This window comes from Aspergillus flavus, chromosome 2 (assembly GCF_009017415.1).
Source record: "Aspergillus flavus chromosome 2, complete sequence".
In the NCBI taxonomy this organism is placed as follows: Eukaryota; Fungi; Ascomycota; class Eurotiomycetes; order Eurotiales; family Aspergillaceae; genus Aspergillus; species Aspergillus flavus.
The window spans coordinates 105484-125018 of record NC_092409.1 but is presented as its reverse complement, the minus strand read 5'-3'; the positions used below and the strand labels follow the sequence as shown (position 1 = coordinate 125018).

General features: G+C 49.1%; 7 protein-coding genes across 7 annotated transcripts; 4 read left to right on the top strand and 3 right to left on the bottom strand.

Annotated features, from left to right (window-relative positions):
* Window positions 1–1028: 1028 nt before the first annotated feature.
* Window positions 1029–2427, top strand: F9C07_9413 (putative fructosyl amino acid oxidase; the record flags this gene model as incomplete). Its single annotated transcript, XM_041284523.1, has 2 exons — window positions 1029–2131; window positions 2187–2427. 2 exons carry the CDS (start codon window positions 1029–1031, stop codon window positions 2425–2427), a joined length of 1344 nt encoding a protein of 447 aa, XP_041141881.1.
* Window positions 2428–2748: 321 nt separating this feature from the next.
* F9C07_2197480 (uncharacterized protein) lies at window positions 2749–4585 on the bottom strand (the record flags this gene model as incomplete). The annotated part of the gene is made up of 3 exons (XM_041284520.2): window positions 2749–3192; window positions 3244–4477; window positions 4527–4585. The coding sequence occupies 3 exons, from the start codon at window positions 4583–4585 to the stop codon at window positions 2749–2751; spliced, it is 1737 nt and encodes a 578-aa protein (XP_041141880.2).
* Window positions 4586–4872: 287 nt separating this feature from the next.
* F9C07_9411 (uncharacterized protein) lies at window positions 4873–5333 on the bottom strand (the record flags this gene model as incomplete). Its single annotated transcript, XM_071511902.1, has 2 exons — window positions 4873–5059; window positions 5179–5333. 2 exons carry the CDS (start codon window positions 5331–5333, stop codon window positions 4873–4875), a joined length of 342 nt encoding a protein of 113 aa, XP_071363435.1.
* Window positions 5334–7346: 2013 nt separating this feature from the next.
* On the bottom strand, window positions 7347–9778 carry F9C07_2276658 (putative amino acid transporter). The gene is made up of 2 exons (XM_041289231.2): window positions 9088–9778; window positions 7347–8983 (listed from the first exon to the last, which is right to left on the bottom strand). Exons 1-2 carry the CDS (start codon window positions 9636–9638, stop codon window positions 7786–7788), a joined length of 1749 nt encoding a protein of 582 aa, XP_041141879.1. The 5' UTR covers window positions 9639–9778; the 3' UTR covers window positions 7347–7785.
* A 425-nt stretch (window positions 9779–10203) lies between these two features.
* On the top strand, window positions 10204–11933 carry F9C07_2276657 (phenylpropionate dioxygenase). Its single transcript, XM_041289230.2, has 2 exons — window positions 10204–11199; window positions 11255–11933. Exons 1-2 carry the CDS (start codon window positions 10400–10402, stop codon window positions 11694–11696), a joined length of 1242 nt encoding a protein of 413 aa, XP_041141878.1. The 5' UTR covers window positions 10204–10399; the 3' UTR covers window positions 11697–11933.
* Window positions 11934–12347: 414 nt separating this feature from the next.
* F9C07_2276656 (C6 transcription factor) lies at window positions 12348–15545 on the top strand. Its single transcript, XM_071510188.1, has 6 exons — window positions 12348–12920; window positions 12993–13104; window positions 13168–13223; window positions 13281–13741; window positions 13801–14714; window positions 14765–15545. Exons 1-6 carry the CDS (start codon window positions 12859–12861, stop codon window positions 15269–15271), a joined length of 2112 nt encoding a protein of 703 aa, XP_071363434.1. The 5' UTR covers window positions 12348–12858; the 3' UTR covers window positions 15272–15545.
* Window positions 15546–19454, top strand: F9C07_2276655 (glycosyltransferase). Its single transcript, XM_041289228.2, has 5 exons — window positions 15546–15934; window positions 16009–16319; window positions 16388–17397; window positions 17457–18569; window positions 18659–19454. The coding sequence occupies exons 3-5, from the start codon at window positions 17184–17186 to the stop codon at window positions 19051–19053; spliced, it is 1722 nt and encodes a 573-aa protein (XP_041141876.2). The 5' UTR covers window positions 15546–15934; window positions 16009–16319; window positions 16388–17183; the 3' UTR covers window positions 19054–19454.
* Window positions 19455–19535: the final 81 nt, after the last annotated feature.

Here is a 19535-nt window from a genome sequence, read left to right as displayed (position 1 = left end):
CCCCGCCACGAACTTCCCCCAGCCCTTCCGTCCAAATTTCAACTCATCCTCATAAAATGTCCTAAGCGACTGATCGTAAGGCGCAGCATTCTCCTTCTGCCCCTCCTCTCTCAGTCGCTCCATATAAACAATCTCCTGCATCCGCAAACGCGCTTACCGGAGAACCGATCCTCCGTATCCGGATACCCAATGGCCAGCCCAATCACACCAGATGTCAACGGCGGCAGGTTCAGCAGTTGACAGCTGATATCACTTCATCCTACTTTCCTCCCCGATGCATTTCATGTCCAATACCCAACCCAACTATTCACAAAGAAGAACAGACAGGGAAGAAGAATCAGAGGGAACAGTATGTGCCGTAGAGCGATGTAACCATGATGATCTATGCTCGCATTTGAAAGCCTTCGTATAGTATTCCTCTTCAGTAGGAGACAATGAACGAACTATCGCGAGGGTTAACATGAGATGGAACTTCTTAAACAGGTTCAACCAATGTATACAGAAATTATGTCGTATAGATGACTAAGCTCACAGCATAGTTCTCGCTATGCACCACGTGATCCCAACCCTCTCAGTGTATCTTCAAGGATGTTGAGTGTGTATGTTTTGGAGGCATCCACAGTCGGGTCCCACTGGACTGTACTCTCCGATACTTTTGCCTGAGTTGGACAAGCGGATCTCTTTCCCAGAGGGTGCGATAGAAGCAGGTCCAAGTGGCACGGTCCGCATACGGACCGTGCATATCTCCAGTAGACCAGCGTCAAAGCTCGGCAGTGGCCAATTTTCTTGGCTTTCGGTGGCTCCTCAGTTACTAACTTTATGATCCGATCTTTGATCCAGGGACGGATCCGGCACCTGCCCCTCACTATCTTCCGCCCACGGTCCGTGCTGGGCGGAAACATGATGCGGAGTCTGAGGGAGCCAAATCCTATAAAAGGAATTGAATCAAGGTCTCTCATGATATCCAAACCAGACACTCTGATCCGGACTTGTGATCAGATAGCAATTTCCTAACACCAACACACGCAATGGCAGCGAAGAACGAACGTATTATCATTATCGGGGCGGGCATCTTTGGCCTGGGAACCGCCCTGACATTGAAGGAGAAGGGTTATCGCTTTGTGACCGTCCTCGACCGAGCCATGCCCCCTGTTCCCGATGGTTCCAGTAACGACATTTCCCGCGTCATTCGATTCGATTACGGAGATGAGGTCTACGCTCGCATGGGTAAGGAGGCTTTCGACCTCTGGAAGACACCCGCGTATAAGGAAGCCTTCCATCAATCCGGTTGTCTCTGGGTTACTCAGAAGGAGACTCCCGGACAACCTGTGCAGCCCGCCGCCGAGGAATACAGTCGCAAAACCAGAGAGATTCTGACCAAGATGGGCGAGCCCTGGCACTCAGTGCCCACGGTGGAAGACTGCAAGCGGGAATTCCCTGAGTTTACCGGCCCTCTGGGCAACCCGGGCTTCTACGCCTTCTTCAACAACTCGGGCGGATGGGCAGATGCAGGTCTTGCCTCGGCTCGTGTGGCAGCTCGGTGTATCGCAGCGGGCGTGTCGTTCATCACTGGCCCCGATGGCCAAGTCACCGACTTTGAGAAGAGGGCAGACGGTACCATCGAAGCTGTCCGCACGAGCAGTGGTAACCGTATCACAGGTGACAAGTTCATCGTCGCCACCGGTGCCTGGACCGCCAGTCTCGTTCCATCCTGGAACTCCATGGTCGCGGCTGCTCAGATTGTCGGATATATGCGCCTCACCCCCGAGGAGATGATCCGGTTGAGGAACATGCCTGTCTACTTCAACCTCTCCACCGGATTTTTCTGCTTCCCTCCCCATGACGGAACCAATATCTTGAAGGTCGCCGTCCACAGCTATGGCTACACCCACTCGCAAAACGGCATTTCTGCGCCCCCAGCTGCCCCGCCGTCGGCCCGCGCGAACTTCATCCCAGAGGAGGCCGTCGAGCGTCTCAACCTCGGTATGAAGGATCTCTTTCCAGACCTGGAGCCCAAGGGCTGGGAGCGGGTCGCGCTCTGCTGGTACAACGATACCCCGACCGGGGATTTCATCCTGGATTATCACCCGCAACACAAGAACATGTTCATTGCCACCGGTGGTAGCGGACAGTAAGTATCCAGGATCTAAAAACAGGTCTGATATCCTGACTAATCCTCGTGACAGTGCATTCAAATTCTTACCCGTAATCGGCAAGTACGTCGTCGGATGCTTCGAAAAGAACCTTTCGCAAGACCTGTTGCAAAAATGGAAGTTTCCCACCGAGTACAAAGAGCGGTTCCAGGGCGATGTATTCAAGGGAGATGGAAGTCGTGGAGGCCCTGAGAGGAGAGAGTTGACTCCTCAGGAACGTGAGAGATTTGCCGGCGCTTTGACAGCTGCTTCGACAAGGCAGAGCAAGATTTAAAGCGACACGCTGATTTTTTTTTTCCTGGAAACACATATACCCGCTGAACTGCAGACTGCTGTTTGTAACGTGAGACGATATTCATTACTTTGACTTGACGAGAGTTGTTTTTTCTTCAGAATGCGTGCTATCGCAGGCTGCAACGACATTAGACTGCTAGAAATGTACGCTTTTGTTTTTACCGAACGAGCATGTATATACATTCTTAAATGATTTCCTTTTCTTTACTGTTCCGACCGTGCAGGGTTCATCATAAGTCATTCAAATGTTCGATCGTGATCATGGTATCTGGTGTCCATCATTTCCTTGTCTGCAAGAGCTTCATAGCTGCTCCGCGACGTAGTCCCCGAACATCATCCAGTCCGGCAGGTCGGGAAGTGCCGCGTCGAATCCACCGTTACCAGGTCTGTCTGAAAAGGGCCACTCTGATATAGGATCGGCGCCTATCGGCCCCGGAATCCGCCCGCTGAGGGACTCTAGCCCTTGCTCGGTGGTTTGCCCAGTTGCAACTGGGAAATTCGGACTGGTAGTTTCCATCCGCTGATAAGGTGACGGGACCAAGTCCCCGAGTTGTCCGATCTCAGCAGGGGTAAACGACGAACTAAAGTCGAGAATATTCCACATCAGCGCTTCGTCCGCCTCCGACATTCTTGGTATAGTGGACGGGGTGGGCATGCGCGTCAACTCCCCGGAGAAGGTGTCCTGGCTATAATATAGCGACTTGTAGTTTTTCTGTCTCGCAGCCAGTTTATTGACCCGGTTGACCTGCAGAAGTACCATTAGCAGACATCACAAATCGGCTCGGACGTAACATACTAAGACACCCATGTTTTCCCAATGCGTTGACAGCTCTGTCATGTAATCGACCAACGTTCGGAAATCGCTGTTACCCAGCTGGGCGATGTGTGGGTTTTTGCTGGACGTATTCTCGAGCTGAATGGTGGCGGCAATTGCACAGAGATAACCAATAAATGGATCATATAGTCGGATGTCAACCTCGTCCATTTCTCGGATGAACCGCGCAATCCACCGCGAATGAATAAGGGAGCTCTCGTAGGACTTCTGCAGGAAGGTTGCGGGTATGTTCCCGTCGATGTGGCGAAGTTTAACCATGTTTACGAATGGATGGTGCAGCAGACATTGAACGGAATGGAATAAAAATTGGACACACAGCCAGGTGCACAGGTATGAGCGACAATGTGGTTCTTCACGAGCACGTCGTCGGAAGTCGACATTGCGATACCGATGTGTATCTGCGAAATGAGTCTCAAACTGCATCCAGTCGGATTCCAGACCGGCCACCGATGATCCTGATCGCCAGGGGGGTAGCGCATCCTTATCGAAGGGTTCAAATACATAGTCCGTGGTTTTACCCCAAATTGAGTACAGTCGAAGAAGACAGGCCAAGATGCCATGGTCAAGCTTTTCTCCTTGCTTTTCGGGTCCATCGTGTAATGTTCCACGAGCTAGTGATTCCTCGCCAGAGAGCGAGGCTGGCGTATCCGGTGCTGGAAAAAGAAGGGTAAAGTGTTTGTCCGCAAGACAGAGTGAATAGTCTCGAGACGCGTTGTAACTGCGGTCCAGCATGAAAAAGGACCAGGTAATACGCCTTCTTTCTTCCGCCTCCGAGTCAGTGAGCGAGGACGTATACTTATCTTTGTTTAGACCGGCGGATTGGATTGTCCGGAGACCCAGTGCAACAGAGGAATACCCTCGATGGGATTGGCCGTTGGCGAAGTCCACCTGAGCCATGAGAAATGTTCCCTGTAAAAATGAAAGACCCAGTTTACCGCTCTTGTACTGGTGTGACAGGATATCCCAGGCCTTGTTGGCATAGTACTTGGTGGGAGGCACCTCGCTTCCAGTGGGTCCTGGCGAGCGGCGTGAGATCCGAGACGTAAGAGCCACTAATGGGAATGCGACTTCCGGGGGCAATGATATATCTCGACTCAAGAGCCAGTCCTTGGGAAAAACACAATAAGGCTGGTCGTGGAAATGGGCGAGATATATCTCTACTTCGGATTTAACAAAATCACATGGGAGTGAGGAGCTAATCAGTGTTATTCCAACGTCTTAGCATAGGAAGAGAAAATACGTACCCCAAAGAATAATGACGTTCCCCATTTTGGAAACCGAATGCTACTGGAGAATTGGGCATGCTGCGATGCCCATAGCCGTGGGAGGGATGTGAGTTCCCGCTCGCAAATCCAGTCAATGGATTGTTCTTCAACAAGCATTCCCTGAGAGAAAGCGTGGAGAAACGTTAGATGGAATTGGCTTTCGGAGCCCAAAATGGAAAACCATATGGTGCACATACTGAAGGATGCCAGCCATTTTGTCCAACCTGTCCTCGATGCGCTCGAAGCGTTGCGCGCTCGACAGGTTCGCCTGGTCGATCGCGCATAAAACTGTCAACCCAAGAAACACACAAAAATTGCAAAGAATTCACCAGGTCATGGCGGCACCTACATCTCCGGCCTCTCCCAAAACGCGTTCCTGCCCATTGGCAGGAGAAGCTCTAGTGGTGGCAGCACGACTCGGGGCAGCCTGCGGCCCGTATGAGCAGCGCTGGCCGAGCCTTTGGCAGAGCGAGCATGTCGGCTTCTCGCCTGGGCAGCGCGCCTTCTTCCGACTACAATGTATCAAACCGTCAACATTCTATTTCACGCCACCCTCAAAACTTGTTTTCAATTGGTCTATGAAGAGGCGGGGATGATTGTGCGCCCTTCCGCCAATTGAGATTGTACGTACCGACAAGGTCCACAGGCCTGGCGTGTACGTTTCAAAGAGACTTTGTGTATCGTGTAATTATCATTCGGGGCACTCATAGTCTTCAGTTCCTGGGAAAAACTTTCTGGCGGTAGTGGATGATAATCATATCGGATCAAAATGACGATCGAGGCCATGGTTGGCGCCATTCCTTCTTTGGCATGGTCACTTGCCCGCCACGTGAGGTTGTTATTGAGGCCTCAGGCATCAGTTGCCATTCGGTACAACGCTTCTGGGTGCAAATTAAAATGAACCATGCTGAGAGTATACTTTTATTGTACACCCTTATTCATGGTGTATCTGAGTTTATATCTGCTCCAATAGCCATAGTAAAAGACTACAGTCAAGCCCCATGAGAGTTATACAGAGTGTTTACTCCGTCTGTTCGGACTGTTCCTTCTATATATATAAGCAGCGTCCGTTTGCGAAAGCCATTCTCAGGATTCTCACTCCATGCGAGATATTGTAGTATAACATATGTTAATTGAACCAAACATAACCAGAGTAGCAAAGCATTAAGCCTTCGTGATGTTACCTATCATCATCCGACGACTCCTACGAAAGAAGCTCCCAGAGAATGCTCCAGGAATAAATAATGCAGTAAGCCAATGCCCTTTGGAACAATTCGTGAAACAGAGCTAGCGGATTTGGTTAGTGTAAAGATTGATTATCTGGGTCCCAACTAGGTTAAATTGCTTTAATCCAATCGTTATGTTCATGCGAACGTGGAAAAAGTCTTAGTTTATAAAAGAAGGATATTTGAAACTGATACATGGACATTTCAATTATGAGGTCATTGATTAGGTACTGGACAGGACTTGGACATTCTTGAAAAATGCAGCAAAAATAGGTCAAGATGGAATGCTAGGCGCATGTACGTGACCATGTTGACAATGATGGATCGTACTTCTTTTTCAGGTTTGCCCCTCCTTTTGACAATTGCAGTAATGATGGATCAAGGGAATATGAGAAATGAAAAGATCAGAATTATTTTTATTCTATTGAAGCGATAGTGCCAGGAAGATATTCAAAAGGGCAAAGATTCAATATGTGGCTGAGGATCAGCTGACCCTCACGGGGAAGGGATGCCCTGATTAGGAATTGTCTTCCAGGTCTGTGCTGGCATTGAGAGCCATTCTATCCGCCCCCAGGGCTTCTAGCGGGCCCACACCTCCGGTCGCTTATCATGCATTCTTATCAAGCTGCAGAATGCTGTCGATGATCGAGCGCGGACCGTGCACCGGTCGCTGCGGGGGTGGAGATGGGCTTAAGCCGGGCCGGGTATCGGTATAGAAGGCCGTTCATTGGCGTCAAAGAAGGACAAGAAACCCTTTCCGGATTGGTCGGATTATCTCACATATCTCAAGGGGAACTTAAGGAAGAAAACGGCAAGAATATGGCGCCGTTGCGAGATGCCAGTGATCGGCTTTAAGGCTCATAGCTTCAGAATCGATATCTAAACTTCTAATAGCAGTTCATGCATACCGCAAGGACTTCCGCTGGGGAAAAGAACGATGCACGTGCATTACCCTCGGTTCAGCGTTTCTCACCAAAATTGTAGATTAGCATGGTGAAGCTTTCTCTAGTAATAAAGTGAACCTATATATCTTCCTGTAGTTTGGGGGTTCGAGTAAGAATCAACTTATCTAACGGCAGTTGCCAAGAATCACAAACTTGAGCAACACATCACATATTGCCTAGAGTCGAAGGCAGGGCAAGAATAGTTAGTTTCCGATGCAAAAGAATAATTGAACACGATGACTTCCAACGACATTGCTTTCCAACCTTCGAGGCTGGTGCCGACGATTAAGCTAGAGTCGCGATTTGAGGAATTCTTGGAAGGACAATACGACTATCCCGGCTAATCGAGATCCGTAGGACATCTTTCTCATACTGACAGTGTCAATAGTAAGCTATATCTCAATCGACAAGATAATGGACTTACCTTAGACAAATCCTTAGCAGATCGCTGGCTTTAAGGACGTCAACCTAAGTCAATAGCTAACATGTCAACAAAGAAAAAAAACAAGCAAGGGTAACTAGCACCTTGGTTTGGGGGCTATATAGACTATCTATGAATCGTCATTAGCGAGCATACAGCACCAACGGGCCGAACCAGCACCGGTTCCAGGCAGAGAAGTCGCCGCTTACCCCGTAAGGTGGTTACTACTTTAGTGTCTTCCGTGTGGCCGAAGATATACTCTGGGCTTTCAACCGCTCATGTGACCGGATGTAAACCTGATCTGCCTGCGGAGGGACTCTGAGTCTGTAGGAAGTTGTGAAGAGAACACTAGTTGTTTTGGCGATCAACGGTTTATCTGTGGTCATCGGTATGTAGTATTTGACTGTGACAGGAAATAATTCCTCAATGGATATTCAAAGCCTCTCGTTCGTTGCTATATACAACTCTTGGGAAGAAGCCAGGGGTACAACAAATGTATATATCCTTTCCCCGACAGGCATCTTCACAGAGTAGCCAATCGTATGTACAAAATCAGTGCAGGGCACTACAGCAATCACTACTGTCCCTCCCATATCATACGACATTTGTTACCATCACCTGTATATACCTGCAGATGAGCTAGCGCTTCAAGCTGTATTGTCTAGCTGCCCTTGAGACTTTTTCCACCTTGGCCTGAAAGGCTGAATGAGCTCAGCCCAGAAACCAATAGGGGGGTTGTTTATTTTGGCGGCCTCTTCGTATGCAGTAATGTCGGGAGCTTCTAAAACAAGATCAAGTTCATCTGGGCGCAATATTCTTGTTTGTTTAAATAATTTCCACCCGGCAAATGCAATGATATCAAATAGAAGCATCGTATAGTGAGTGAAAAAGGTCGTCACATCCCAGGGGGTAAAGCTGGTGTACCCGTAACAGGTTACAACCATCGTCATCCACAGAACACCGATAATGGCGCACCAAGGCTGAAACCAGCCCTTGTAAGGAAGCTTAGAACGGTCGAAACCCTGCGCTTTGCATGCTCGATAAAAACAAATATATGTGACGCACATGACAATATAATCGATAATGGCGGCTGCAGTCAAGAGATTCATGAGCCAGGTTAAGACCTGCGACGAGCTGCTGGATAATGTTAAGAAGGAAAGAAAGGGAAATGCCATTACTACGGCGACGCAGCGGATTGGCACCCCTCCCTTCGTACACTTGCTCAAGAACTTTGGAGCCTTACCATCAATACTGAGGCCATATAGACTCCTCGTAGCGCAGTAGGTGTACGTGTTGCCGGCAGAAAAGATAGTCGTCACTAGGAGGGCACTGACAATATGTGGCAATACACCAACCCCTAAATTATTCATTGCGATTACATACGGCGATGCAGCAGCAGTCCCTGCACCTTCAGATTCACCAGAGTACACTGCGACCAGAGTTGGATCATTATAGGCGACTAGGATACCGCAGCAAAGAGCACTTCCCACGAAGAAGACTCCGAAACGCCAGTAAGCGGTTTTGAACGCATTCTTGATGTAGATACGAGGATACTTCGCTTCCGCAGCTACCATCGAGATGTACTCCGGACCGACACAAGTGTAGGAAGCCGCCCAAAGCGCGGCTAAGAAGCCTTCGAATCGGCCGAGGTCGTCCGTGCGCAGATATTCTGCGAACGGGCCAGGATGGCGCCAATGGCGGAATCCGAAGGTATCGTGCTGCGGATTACCTCCTACCATCGTGACAAAGGTAAAGGCGAACAGGATAAAGATCAGGATGACTTTCCCACCGGAGAGCCAAAATTCGGCTTCGCCATAACCTTTGACGGCCAGGGCATTCAGGCAACTATACACAAGTCTTAGCACGTAGTTGCAAGGGCCGGGTGAACCAGACCGATTGGGTAAGAAGTGGTCGCATGGATATGGCTCAGATGCATTTGGGAACCTCACGCGTATATTACAATACAAGCAACACAGACAGCCGCAGGGGGGATATCGTTACGCCAGAAGGACAGCACCAAATTAATCGCGGTGATTTCGAAGGGGATCATGATGGCTTCATAGAGGAAGAAGTTCCAGCCGACCATGAAACCTAGTGCATCGTCGACCCATTTGCCGGCCAGGTAGATGAAACCACCGCTCACGGGCATGTATGTCGACATTTCCGCCATGGAGTTGTTGACCATAGCGAGCATGGCATTGTAGATCAGAAATGCTAACAATAGACCTCCAGGGCCTGATTTACGGAGTGCGTCTCCGATGGTCACGAATATGGCAGTTCCAATGGAACCACCAATGGCGACCAGCTGTATCTGTCGATTGCCGAGTCTACGTTGAAGTCCAGCGTGGACATCATTGCCCAAGATAGTGCCGCGCTGGATATCTGGGACAAATTCGGAAGATAGGTTGGAGTGTTGGGATGACGCTTTCTCGGGTTTCTCGGGCATCAGTCCGGGATCACTAGGATGCAAGCGATGGATGGTGTCCTCTGGGTGCGACATCGCTGGGGCCGGAAGGTGCAACGGGGTGAACAATCTTCTTTTGGTATATAGAATGAGCGACGACTGCAGAACAATTGATGTACAGAATCCGGGGTAGAGTTTTAATATACACGCTGTGCAGAATGCATTAGAAGACTTATACCAAGATCCATGACATATCCAGCCCAGGGGCCAAGTCCTACAGGTCTATAGAATGGACTGAAAACGGTATGCAGCATAAACAATGCCATTTAGGATTCACATCAAAGCAAACCTCTCTCCCCCAAGGGGCCTCTGGGCAAATCAGATAACTGGAAAGTTTGACCATTCTGGGTAAAGGGACCTCTCTACCGTTAATGCCAAGCCAGAATCGACCCAATTGGAATCCCTCCGAATGATAAACACGGCATCAGGAACGGTTATGCCGTGTGGCGTTCCCCAAGTTTGATTCTGGGCACCAGCTATCTTGTAGCTCCCTTTTCAGGACTGCCTACATAGTTATCTCGGCCCTCAGAGCCGTCGGCTGGCGCACGGCTGGTAGACTCCGTCCCGATCCTGTGACCGGTACGAACCACTGATCTGGGCCACCCCCACAAGCATCCTTCATAGAAACTGGTTCAGCTGATAAGGGAAACAAAAGCATTGCTGAATATAAAAAGCAGGCCGTATTTTACCCCTTGAAGAGTCATTCCAGAAGCAGCAACCCACAGCATCGAGTCCTTGTTTTATTTAGCCGATCTATCTAATTCCCAACTGCAGAGTTCAGAAGAACAATCAACAGAATGTCCTCTATCTGGAAGAACTACTTCGGCCAAGATGAGGTCGCCTCCTCAGGTGCCACCCCACCGAACGACAAGACCCCCATTCAGGCCTTGCCTGCCAACTGGTATACCTCTCCCGAGATGTGGGAATTGGAGCGACGTGCGATCTTTTCCCGCAAGTGGATGTTAATCACCCACAAGCTGCGCCTCCCTAGCACCGGTGATTACTTAGTCTATTCCATTGCCGGCTACCCCTTCATCCTAGTCCGCGACAAGGATGGCAACTTCAACGCTTTCCACAACGTCTGCCGACACCGTGCCTTCCCCGTGGCGACTGAGGAGAAGGGTAAGGCCAGAATCTTCGCATGCAAGTACCACGGCTGGTCATATGGCCTGAATGGTAAACTTGCCAAGGCTCCTGGCTACCAGGACCTCGAGGGGTTCGACAAGAACAAGAATGGTCTTTTTCAGATCCATGTTCACGTCGATAACAACGGATTCATATGGGTCAACTTAGACGCCAAGGAACAGCCCGAGATCGCATGGGAAGATGACTTGAGCAAGGTTGATTTGCAGGAGCGTTTTAATGGCATCAACTGGGACGAGTACAACTTCGACCACACCTGGGAGATGGAGGGCGACTTCAACTGGAAGATCCTTGCCGACCACTATAATGAATGCTACCACCCAGATACTTCCGACAACGGCGCTACCACGGATAGTAGCATTGTTGACTACACTAACTCCACCCCGGAGCAGATTGCCCGTGGTTTGAGGATTACCAGCACTTACTACTTCCCTAACGCTTCTATGACTATTTTGTAAGTTCTTGCAACCTTTTCTGCTCACCGATCGGCCACACTAACACTTGCATAGCCCCCACTTCTTCTTCTTGCAGAGAATTGTGCCGACCTCCGCCACCAAATGTATGACGCGGTATGAGGTTTATCGCAACAAGGACTCCAGCGACGAAGACTTCGAGTTAATTAGCCAAACGTACAAGCGGATCATGTCCGAGGACAAGGACCTCTGCACAGACGCCCAGAAGAACCTGAGTAACCACATAGAGAAGGGATCCCTCGACTTCCAGACGGTTGTGCGAGAGCTTGTTCTAGAGCACTACAAGAAAGAGCAGGAAGCAGGTCGTGAGATCTGGCCAACTCGCCAAACACTCCCGACCAGCGCCACCACCAGCGAGGAGGACATGACCTTCTGTAACAAGCTGGATGCTCAAGCCAAGGGGTCTGATTGCTCAACAACGGCCGGCGGGTGCTGTGGTGGCACGGGCTGCCAACCTAATGAAACACTTGTCTTTTAGATTGCATGTTTCTTTTTCTCCTTTTTCTTTTCCTTCCCATTTTACGGTTGCAATCGGGATAGCGGATCATCATATTTCAGGAGTACTCTTTTCTCTTTTGACCACATCATTGCTTACGGGAATATCACGGTCGGTGGCGTGTGATTACTGCATTGGAGTCTATAGCGCATAGTATCTAGAGTTATTGAGATATCACTTTTTTTAATTATCATCCACAGACATAGGTGTGGTACAGTGTTCTATACTGTACAGTTCTGAGCCAGATAAGACAATGTAGCCGGTTAACCAAAGAGGGACAAAGTTGGACAATCTAGATTGATTGGGCAGTTTTTGGGATATCTCCGCTGTTCTCCATTCCCAGAACGTAATAGATAGGTAATTCCCTGATTAGATATGCATTTCCACGATAGCGATGTTGAACCCACTGGTGGGGTTCTCAAAGATCGACACCTCGTTGGCTAGGATCATATGTAATACAACGCCTGTGGGTGAACGATCGTCTTTTCCTCATTTTCTCTCCGTAAAAGTATCCAGAGCTAGGTAAACTCCAATTCACGGACCCCTGTATGCCAATGTTTGCTATGCCTATTCTACATGTTGTGGCGGGTAGTCACCAAAAGAGAGGGAATGTCCACCAAAATAAAAGAGAAGTCTAACAATAGTTTATGTGGGGGAAGCGGCTAGTATTACTCACAGGGAACTTTTAACCGTTTCAAGGAAAAGTTCCAAGAAGAAAAAGGCTGGGTGGGAATCTAGATCCTGCAATCCCACACTGGATCCACGGATTGGCGTCGTTTTAGGGCCAAACCAGGGCGGGGTCACGAGGCTGTCATTTGCCCTTTCTATCGACAGCTGCAGCTTCAACTCCATGGCAAAAGTATTCGGGATCTCATCGGGAATTCTCCTACCTTCCTTTGCATTGGAATGAAGATTTTATTTTTATTATCATTTTCTTACATTATTTTTTCTTTTTCCTTCTTCCCCCCCCCTCCGTCCTTCCCTGCTACACGCTGGATTCACCATGACTGGCCGTTGCGGGGGTATTTATCATAACCCCTTACATCACCGCAGAGCTATATCCTTTGATTAACTTTCTCTATTCTTATGGTCATTGTACCTCAATTCTTTCAACCATGTCTCTTATCTTTAATTTGCAGCGAGTATGATGCCACGGGAGAGCAATCGTGGGAGGTTGCGTTCACATGAGGCGTGCCTGAACTGCAGGTAAGTCGCTTCCCAACCCCCGCCCGTTCTTCGATTTGTTCCCATGTAGACGCCAACGACGTATATCTACAGGAGGAAGAAAACTCGTTGCCCGGCAGAAAGGCCATCTTGTTCAAACTGCGTCCGTCTAAATCAGCCCTGTCTCTATACGTCGGCCCGGAGGGCATCGCGGGGTGGACAATCGGTAAGTAATAAATAAGGCTCTCCCGTCATCTACTGATTGGACATGGATTCACAAACATTGTAGGAAGACCGGCTGGCATCCTTGGAAGAGAAGGTAAATCTCATCCTAAGTGGCTCCAGGTAGAGAGTATACTACTATCCGCTCCGTCAGAATGTCCTTCTGACCCTTCTTTCTAGACCGGTCAAGGCGGCCCGTCAAGACCAAAAACGCGAGGAGCTCGACGATATACCAGAGGCACCCTACTCCAAGAACAGCAACCCATCTTCTGGCGAACCAGCTTTTGAGCGCTTCTCTCCCGGATCGGGTTCCTTTTCTTTTGGATTCGGCAATAATGAGGACTCAAATCTCCATCCCTCTTCGGCGGCAGTCAGCAAAGCCTTAGAACTGTATTTCCATTACTGTCATCGGCAGCCGATCTGGTGCTTCGATTATGAGGACCTCGAGGAAAAGGGTAGTCTTTCTGACGAGCTTATCTATAGCGTCCTAGCGCTGACCGCGCGCTTTTCGCGTGAGCCGGGTCAGTCGCAGCGTTATGGAAATACCGCGCGAACGCTAATCATGCTTCGCGTGGCAAATGGCACAGTGGACCTTGAAACCATCGAAAGTCTGTGTCTGCTTTCGTATTCTTCATTCATCGGTATGCTTGGTTATTCAGAAAGGATCGTCGTGAACGATGCGCATACTAACAGAAAATAGACGGGGACGTGCACCTCGGTCGGTTTCATCTTGGCCTGGCTTTCCAGCTTTGCCGGTCAGCGATGATGGACGTGGAATCTGGCTATCCCCTTGAAAGTCCTCTAACGGAGCGAAAGAAACGTTTGTTCTGGAGTCTTCAATCACTGGAGCAGACATACGGTCAACAAAATGGGTTTCTTAGCCTCCCCGCCGAGAACCTGCGTCCGTTCTGTGCTCCCAACGGCGGAGACCGGGGGTCATCAAAGGAGTTCGAACCAAAGCCGCCCCAATTACCACGGGATGATATTGGATGCTCCTCGCCCAACGACATAGGCATTTGGAGCCTGGCGGTCCATTTCGGATGGGTTTGGAGCAGGGTCCGCACGTATGTATCCCACTGCGCACAAAATCGACTAAAAGAGCCTTGGCGCCACGATTCAATGTACACGATGATACTTTCGGACCTGACTGAGGTGGAGAACAAGCTCTCTCAGTGTCACCGATATGATTCGGTCAAATTCTATGAGCGGAAAGCAGACGAGCTGAGAATGAACCGGGGGTACTGGACGCCATGGTTGAAAGCGCAGTTCACGTATCATTGCATCCTGACTGTGCTGAACCACCCTTTCCTCTACATTGTGGCATCACAGTCGAATCCGAATCTCTCCATTCCCAATGCCTTTTGGAGACGGTCTTCAGAGCTAGTTGTATTGCATGCGACCTGGCTTGTCCGTATGATCGATATGGTCTCGGAAAGGAAAATGCGCCTGATTGATCCCTTCTTTGGACACGCCGCGGCGATTGCAGCCACAGTACATCTTTATTATTGTTGCGCAGCGGATCCACGACTGAAGCAAAAATCAAAAATCGACTTCGACAAATGTCGGACGTTTCTCAAAAGTTTTGTTCCTTTCTCTGCAGCCTGCAAAGCTTTGGTAAGTACTCTGCGTCGAACACTCCATATCCAGTGCTAACTGCGTCTCAGGACCAAACTCTGGACAAGATGACACGGATTGCATGCGGCTCGGAAAATGTGAACTACGACTGGATGCCGTCCAAGATCCACCTGAGTATCCCGTTGATGTGGGACCTTCTCCAAATCAACTGTATGCCGGAGCCTCGGGAGATGTCTGGTGGCTTATTGCATCCCACGCTGATACCCGCCATTTCACGAGACGATACCGGGGAAAGCTCCTGTACGCTAGAAGTCATTGTGGCCATGTCACCTGAAGTCACTGTCAATACGGCAGATGGCGGACAGGCCGCCCATATGCAACCGAGCGTGACCAACATGTCCTCCGTGCAATCTTCACCCGACAGCCTCGCGTTCGCTGACAAGTTGGTCGCGCCGGCTGACAGTCTCATGATGAATACCCCGTGGCTCTGGACGGGTCAGTTTCCGGATATGGATAATATGGACTATCAAGAGCCCGAATCCGGCATGGGAAATGTCGACGGATTTTCCGCCTGGTGGGATATTGGGAATCTCTAAGGCCTTGCGCGTCCGCGTTCTGCTTGGCTTTTCTGTTGGGATCTTGACGAACTTGAACTGGGTTCGGGTCTATGACTTGAGATGGGAATTGCATGTATTTTTATAGCGTTATTAGCATCTACGACTTAGAGGGTGCGGAGTTTACCTGGTTTGATCTAGCGAATACACGAGGCAAATAGGATAAAGTTTGAGAAATTGTTGATATCTGTCCATGATGAGTTATGCAATGTGGAATGTGCATATTACGTAAGACCTTGCATAACTCGCGTTGTTTGTCTGCTCGGGCGGTGAAGCAGAGAGTGTGAGTTTCTCGTCCGACAAAACAGCGCCAAACCAAAAGACGTTACACGCTAGACTGCAATATAACATAGCATATCCAAAAGCGGCTGATGTTCGCCCAAAAAAGCTTAGACAATTTTACCACTTCCTATTTTGTTTCAAGAATTGCCTTGTTAGTCAATAACCGTCAAATCACCAAGTGAGATTCATTGCTATATTTTTGCATATAACATTGAGTAGCCCTCTCGACTCCACCAAAGAGCTCCTATAAAGGAAAACTTCGTCTTGGAGAGTATGGGAATAAAGAAGTGAAATGTGACAGGCAACTTGAAGTCTCACATGATCATCTCCGCGATTCACGGAAATATATATTCAGCAATCTCGCTGGCGCAATTAGCCATCCCGTACGTTACAAGCTTAAAAAAGCACCCATAACATTCAGCTATGAACACTCTTACCTTTCTAATGGAAACTATTAGTCGCGAATACCCGTTATACGAATAATACTATGCCGAGGTCATATCCCTCTTGAGTCTTGACAAAACAAATACCAAGACGGCGTATACTTCTTCCGATATCCGAGGGGATTAGCCACTTCACCTAAATAAGCCTAGTGAGTGCGGAGGTCAAAACATTAGTCTCTCATCACTATTTTTGGCCATGTGTATGTCGCCTACTGCATACCCAGATTGCACTTTCGGGATACGTATCTGGTATTGAGGAGGTATGATGTTTTGTGAGGATGCCTGCATTGGAGACTCTATATCTGGTATCGTCTCAGCTATATAAATGTTCGGATAACTGACTTGAAGGAGCTAGCTAATCTCAGATTTGCAGTCAGATGCCACGTCTGTGAAAGGCGGAGAGGGCGGAGGTTTTGGGTTCTTATGCCGAATTCCGTGCCCGTGGCTAAAGGACTGGCAAATATGGCACGGCTAGACTTTCTCATTGAACAACACCAGTACGTCCCCCGCATTACTGCTTGGGTATTTCCCAGAATCAGCGGAATGGTTGCAGGTATCTTGAACCACGACATGAATCGACGCTCTTGCAACATCATTACGGTCTGTAATTGACCGTAAATGCAGCAGCAATTGATTTCTCTGGCGCATGAGGAGAAACGTGATGAAACGAATTGACTCAACTCCACCCTGAAGACCGTGGGGAGAACAGTTGTTCTCGTTCTTCCAGTTCACTCCAGTCAATACCGGGTCAATGCTTAGCCTAGTTACTATTTCCATACCGGATGTTGACGGAAAGGCAGCGTTCAATGAGCGCCCCCTTTTAAACATAATTAGGGTTGCCGCCTGCTGGTGATCTAGAATTTCCCCAAATGGGGAATTAGTGGGCCGCCAATGGTAAATTCTAGAACAAAGCCCAAGCCACACCGACCTTTCCTCACGAGCAACCTATTATTTATTTTTTGGTGCAGGAAGTCTGTTTACCCCTATTCCGGTTCGTCTCACAGACTGGGATAGAGATTCATGTTCATCATGCGCGGTGTTTAGACAAAGAACAGCTGAACAAAGCAGGGGACACGACATCGATTGCCGAGGCATCAACACAAGGGGAAAGACCTTGACCAACTTCGAATAAACGAAGGGACTGCTTCTTGGCACTCTGCCAGCAAGACATGATTTCTGAATATGTCGGCGAGATCGAAGAACTTCCACCTGACCCGCGAATATGGTCTGGAAAGCGATACCGCAAGTATCTCTACCATACAGCCCAAGCGGCAATATGGACCTCCACTGTCTATTACCCCATTCGCTTACTTATGATTCTGCTGGAGGCTCAACAATCCTGGCCAATGTGGTTAATGTTGGCTGTGGAAGCTATATTTGGTCGTAAGTTCAATTATGCCTTACTTTGAAGTCGGAGCTCTATAACGCTAACCAACGACCAGGCTTGTCTTATCAAGATCAGCGCCTCACCGTTGCGGCCGGTGGGGAACCTGAGCGCGGGCCGCGAAAAAGGCTACGGCTTCGGGGCAGCCACAACCTGCCACGAGTCGATGTCTTGATCCCCTGCTGCGGCGAGCCAGTTAGTGTAATCTTGGACACCGTTCGCGCTGCCTGCACTATGGACTACCCAGAGTCTCAGCTACGAGTGCTTGTCCTTGACGATGGCGCTTCAACCCAGCTGCGTGATGCTGTCTCGGAGTTGCACTCTAAATGGCCTTATCTCTTCTATCACACACGCGGTAGGCAATCTGGCCGAGTGTTTGCCAAAGCCGGAAACCTGAACTATGCACTATTCACTATTCAGAAAGATACTCCACCGGAGTTCTGTGCTATTCTGGATGCAGATTCTATCCCAAAGCCGGACTTTCTCAGAGCAACCCTTCCCCACTTGCTTCTAAGCCCCCAGACAGCGTTGGTTACTACCCGGCAATATTTTGACAACCTTCCTGCCGGGGACCCCCTCTCGCAATCTCGCCTTCATTTTTACACCTGCCAGAACGCCGAGCTAGACCGCTGTGGACGTGCGATTGATGCAGGGTCCGGGGCGGTGTTCCGGCGCAACGCAATCATTGATGTTGGTGGGTATCCTACCTTTTCATTCTCAGAAGATTGGCAGCTTTCCCTGATATTGCGGGGCATGGGATACCGTACTGTCCAAGTACAAGAGCCGCTGCAATTCGGGCTTGTTCCCACATCTCTCGAAGGGCACATTGCCCAGAGAAACCGATGGCACATTGGTCATTCCCAGCAACTGTTTACTTTACGGCCGCCGACCAGCAGTTCCATACCACGCCACCTTCAGTGGAGCATTGCATGCGGTGGCTTGGCCATCACTTTGGGATTGGTAGGCCATGTCATTGGATATGGTGCTGTTCCGTGGCTTTTAATGTCCCGGTCGCTGATCCCCGCCTCTTCGTCCTTCCTGATCAAGACTCAGGTAATTCTGGGCTTGCTTCATGTCTCTACCATGTGGGCGTATGGGTGGCTCCAGACTGCCCATGCGGGGATTCGAGGATCCCCATTTTCGCAGCTGGAAAACAGTTGGCTAGCTGGCGGTAAGATATGCCATTTCACATTTTGTTTCTATGATTGATATACGTATGAGAACCACTAGACTGACCCGACTGATTGCCCCGCTCTGCAGCACACCTTTCTGCCGTCATACGATTTCATTTCATCTCAAGCGCTCCCAAAGGATCATTCGTCACCGGAAGCAAAGAGAATTCCTGGAATCGCATCACGAAGTCTTCGTTTTATAAAATGCTGTACCAGGATCTCTGGCAAAATGGCATTTTGCAAAGCATCTGCCTGCTTCTCGCCACAATCGCCGCGATGTTATTGTCAACATGGACGACACTGACCACTACCGACAGTGAATTATTGACCACACGATTACTTACTACAATTGCCTGGCCGCCACTGTTGCACATTTGCTATCTGACCGTTACTAACCATTGGGTACCGGTTGCGTACCTTTTAAGCCCTCCCGTTTACCCGGCTCGGGCATCTCAGATGGCCGTACTGGGTAGCAAAGAATGATTCAAAATGTAGACTCTCTTGTCCCACAACGCCCACTGCGGCGCTTGTTATCGCGTTGTCTGACACCGGCGGACTTCATGATGTTACCAACCCTTGCACTATTGTTAGTAGCCTTGGGAGGACTATTTTGAATGCTCGGCATGTTGTGATGTCACACTAGGTTGATCATTTCACTAGAAGTGCTATTTAGCGCTAACCAGAAAGGCAGTGCACGCGTAGTGAATGTCTAATATGTCCCTGGATTTATCCTGTCTGTGCTATATAACTATTATGTCAATTTATTTGTTTTTCGATCTCGCTGTCCTGACTTTCACGCTTTCTAACCCCTAGCTATCCAACATAGCATATACTAAAGTGCTTAGCGATGTAGCGAATATATGGTACAGCTGTTCATTGTCGTTTTTTTCTCTCCTTTTTTTTTTTTTTTTTTTTTTTTTTTTATTTTATTTCTGATTTTCAAGTTTTTGTTCATGGACTACATA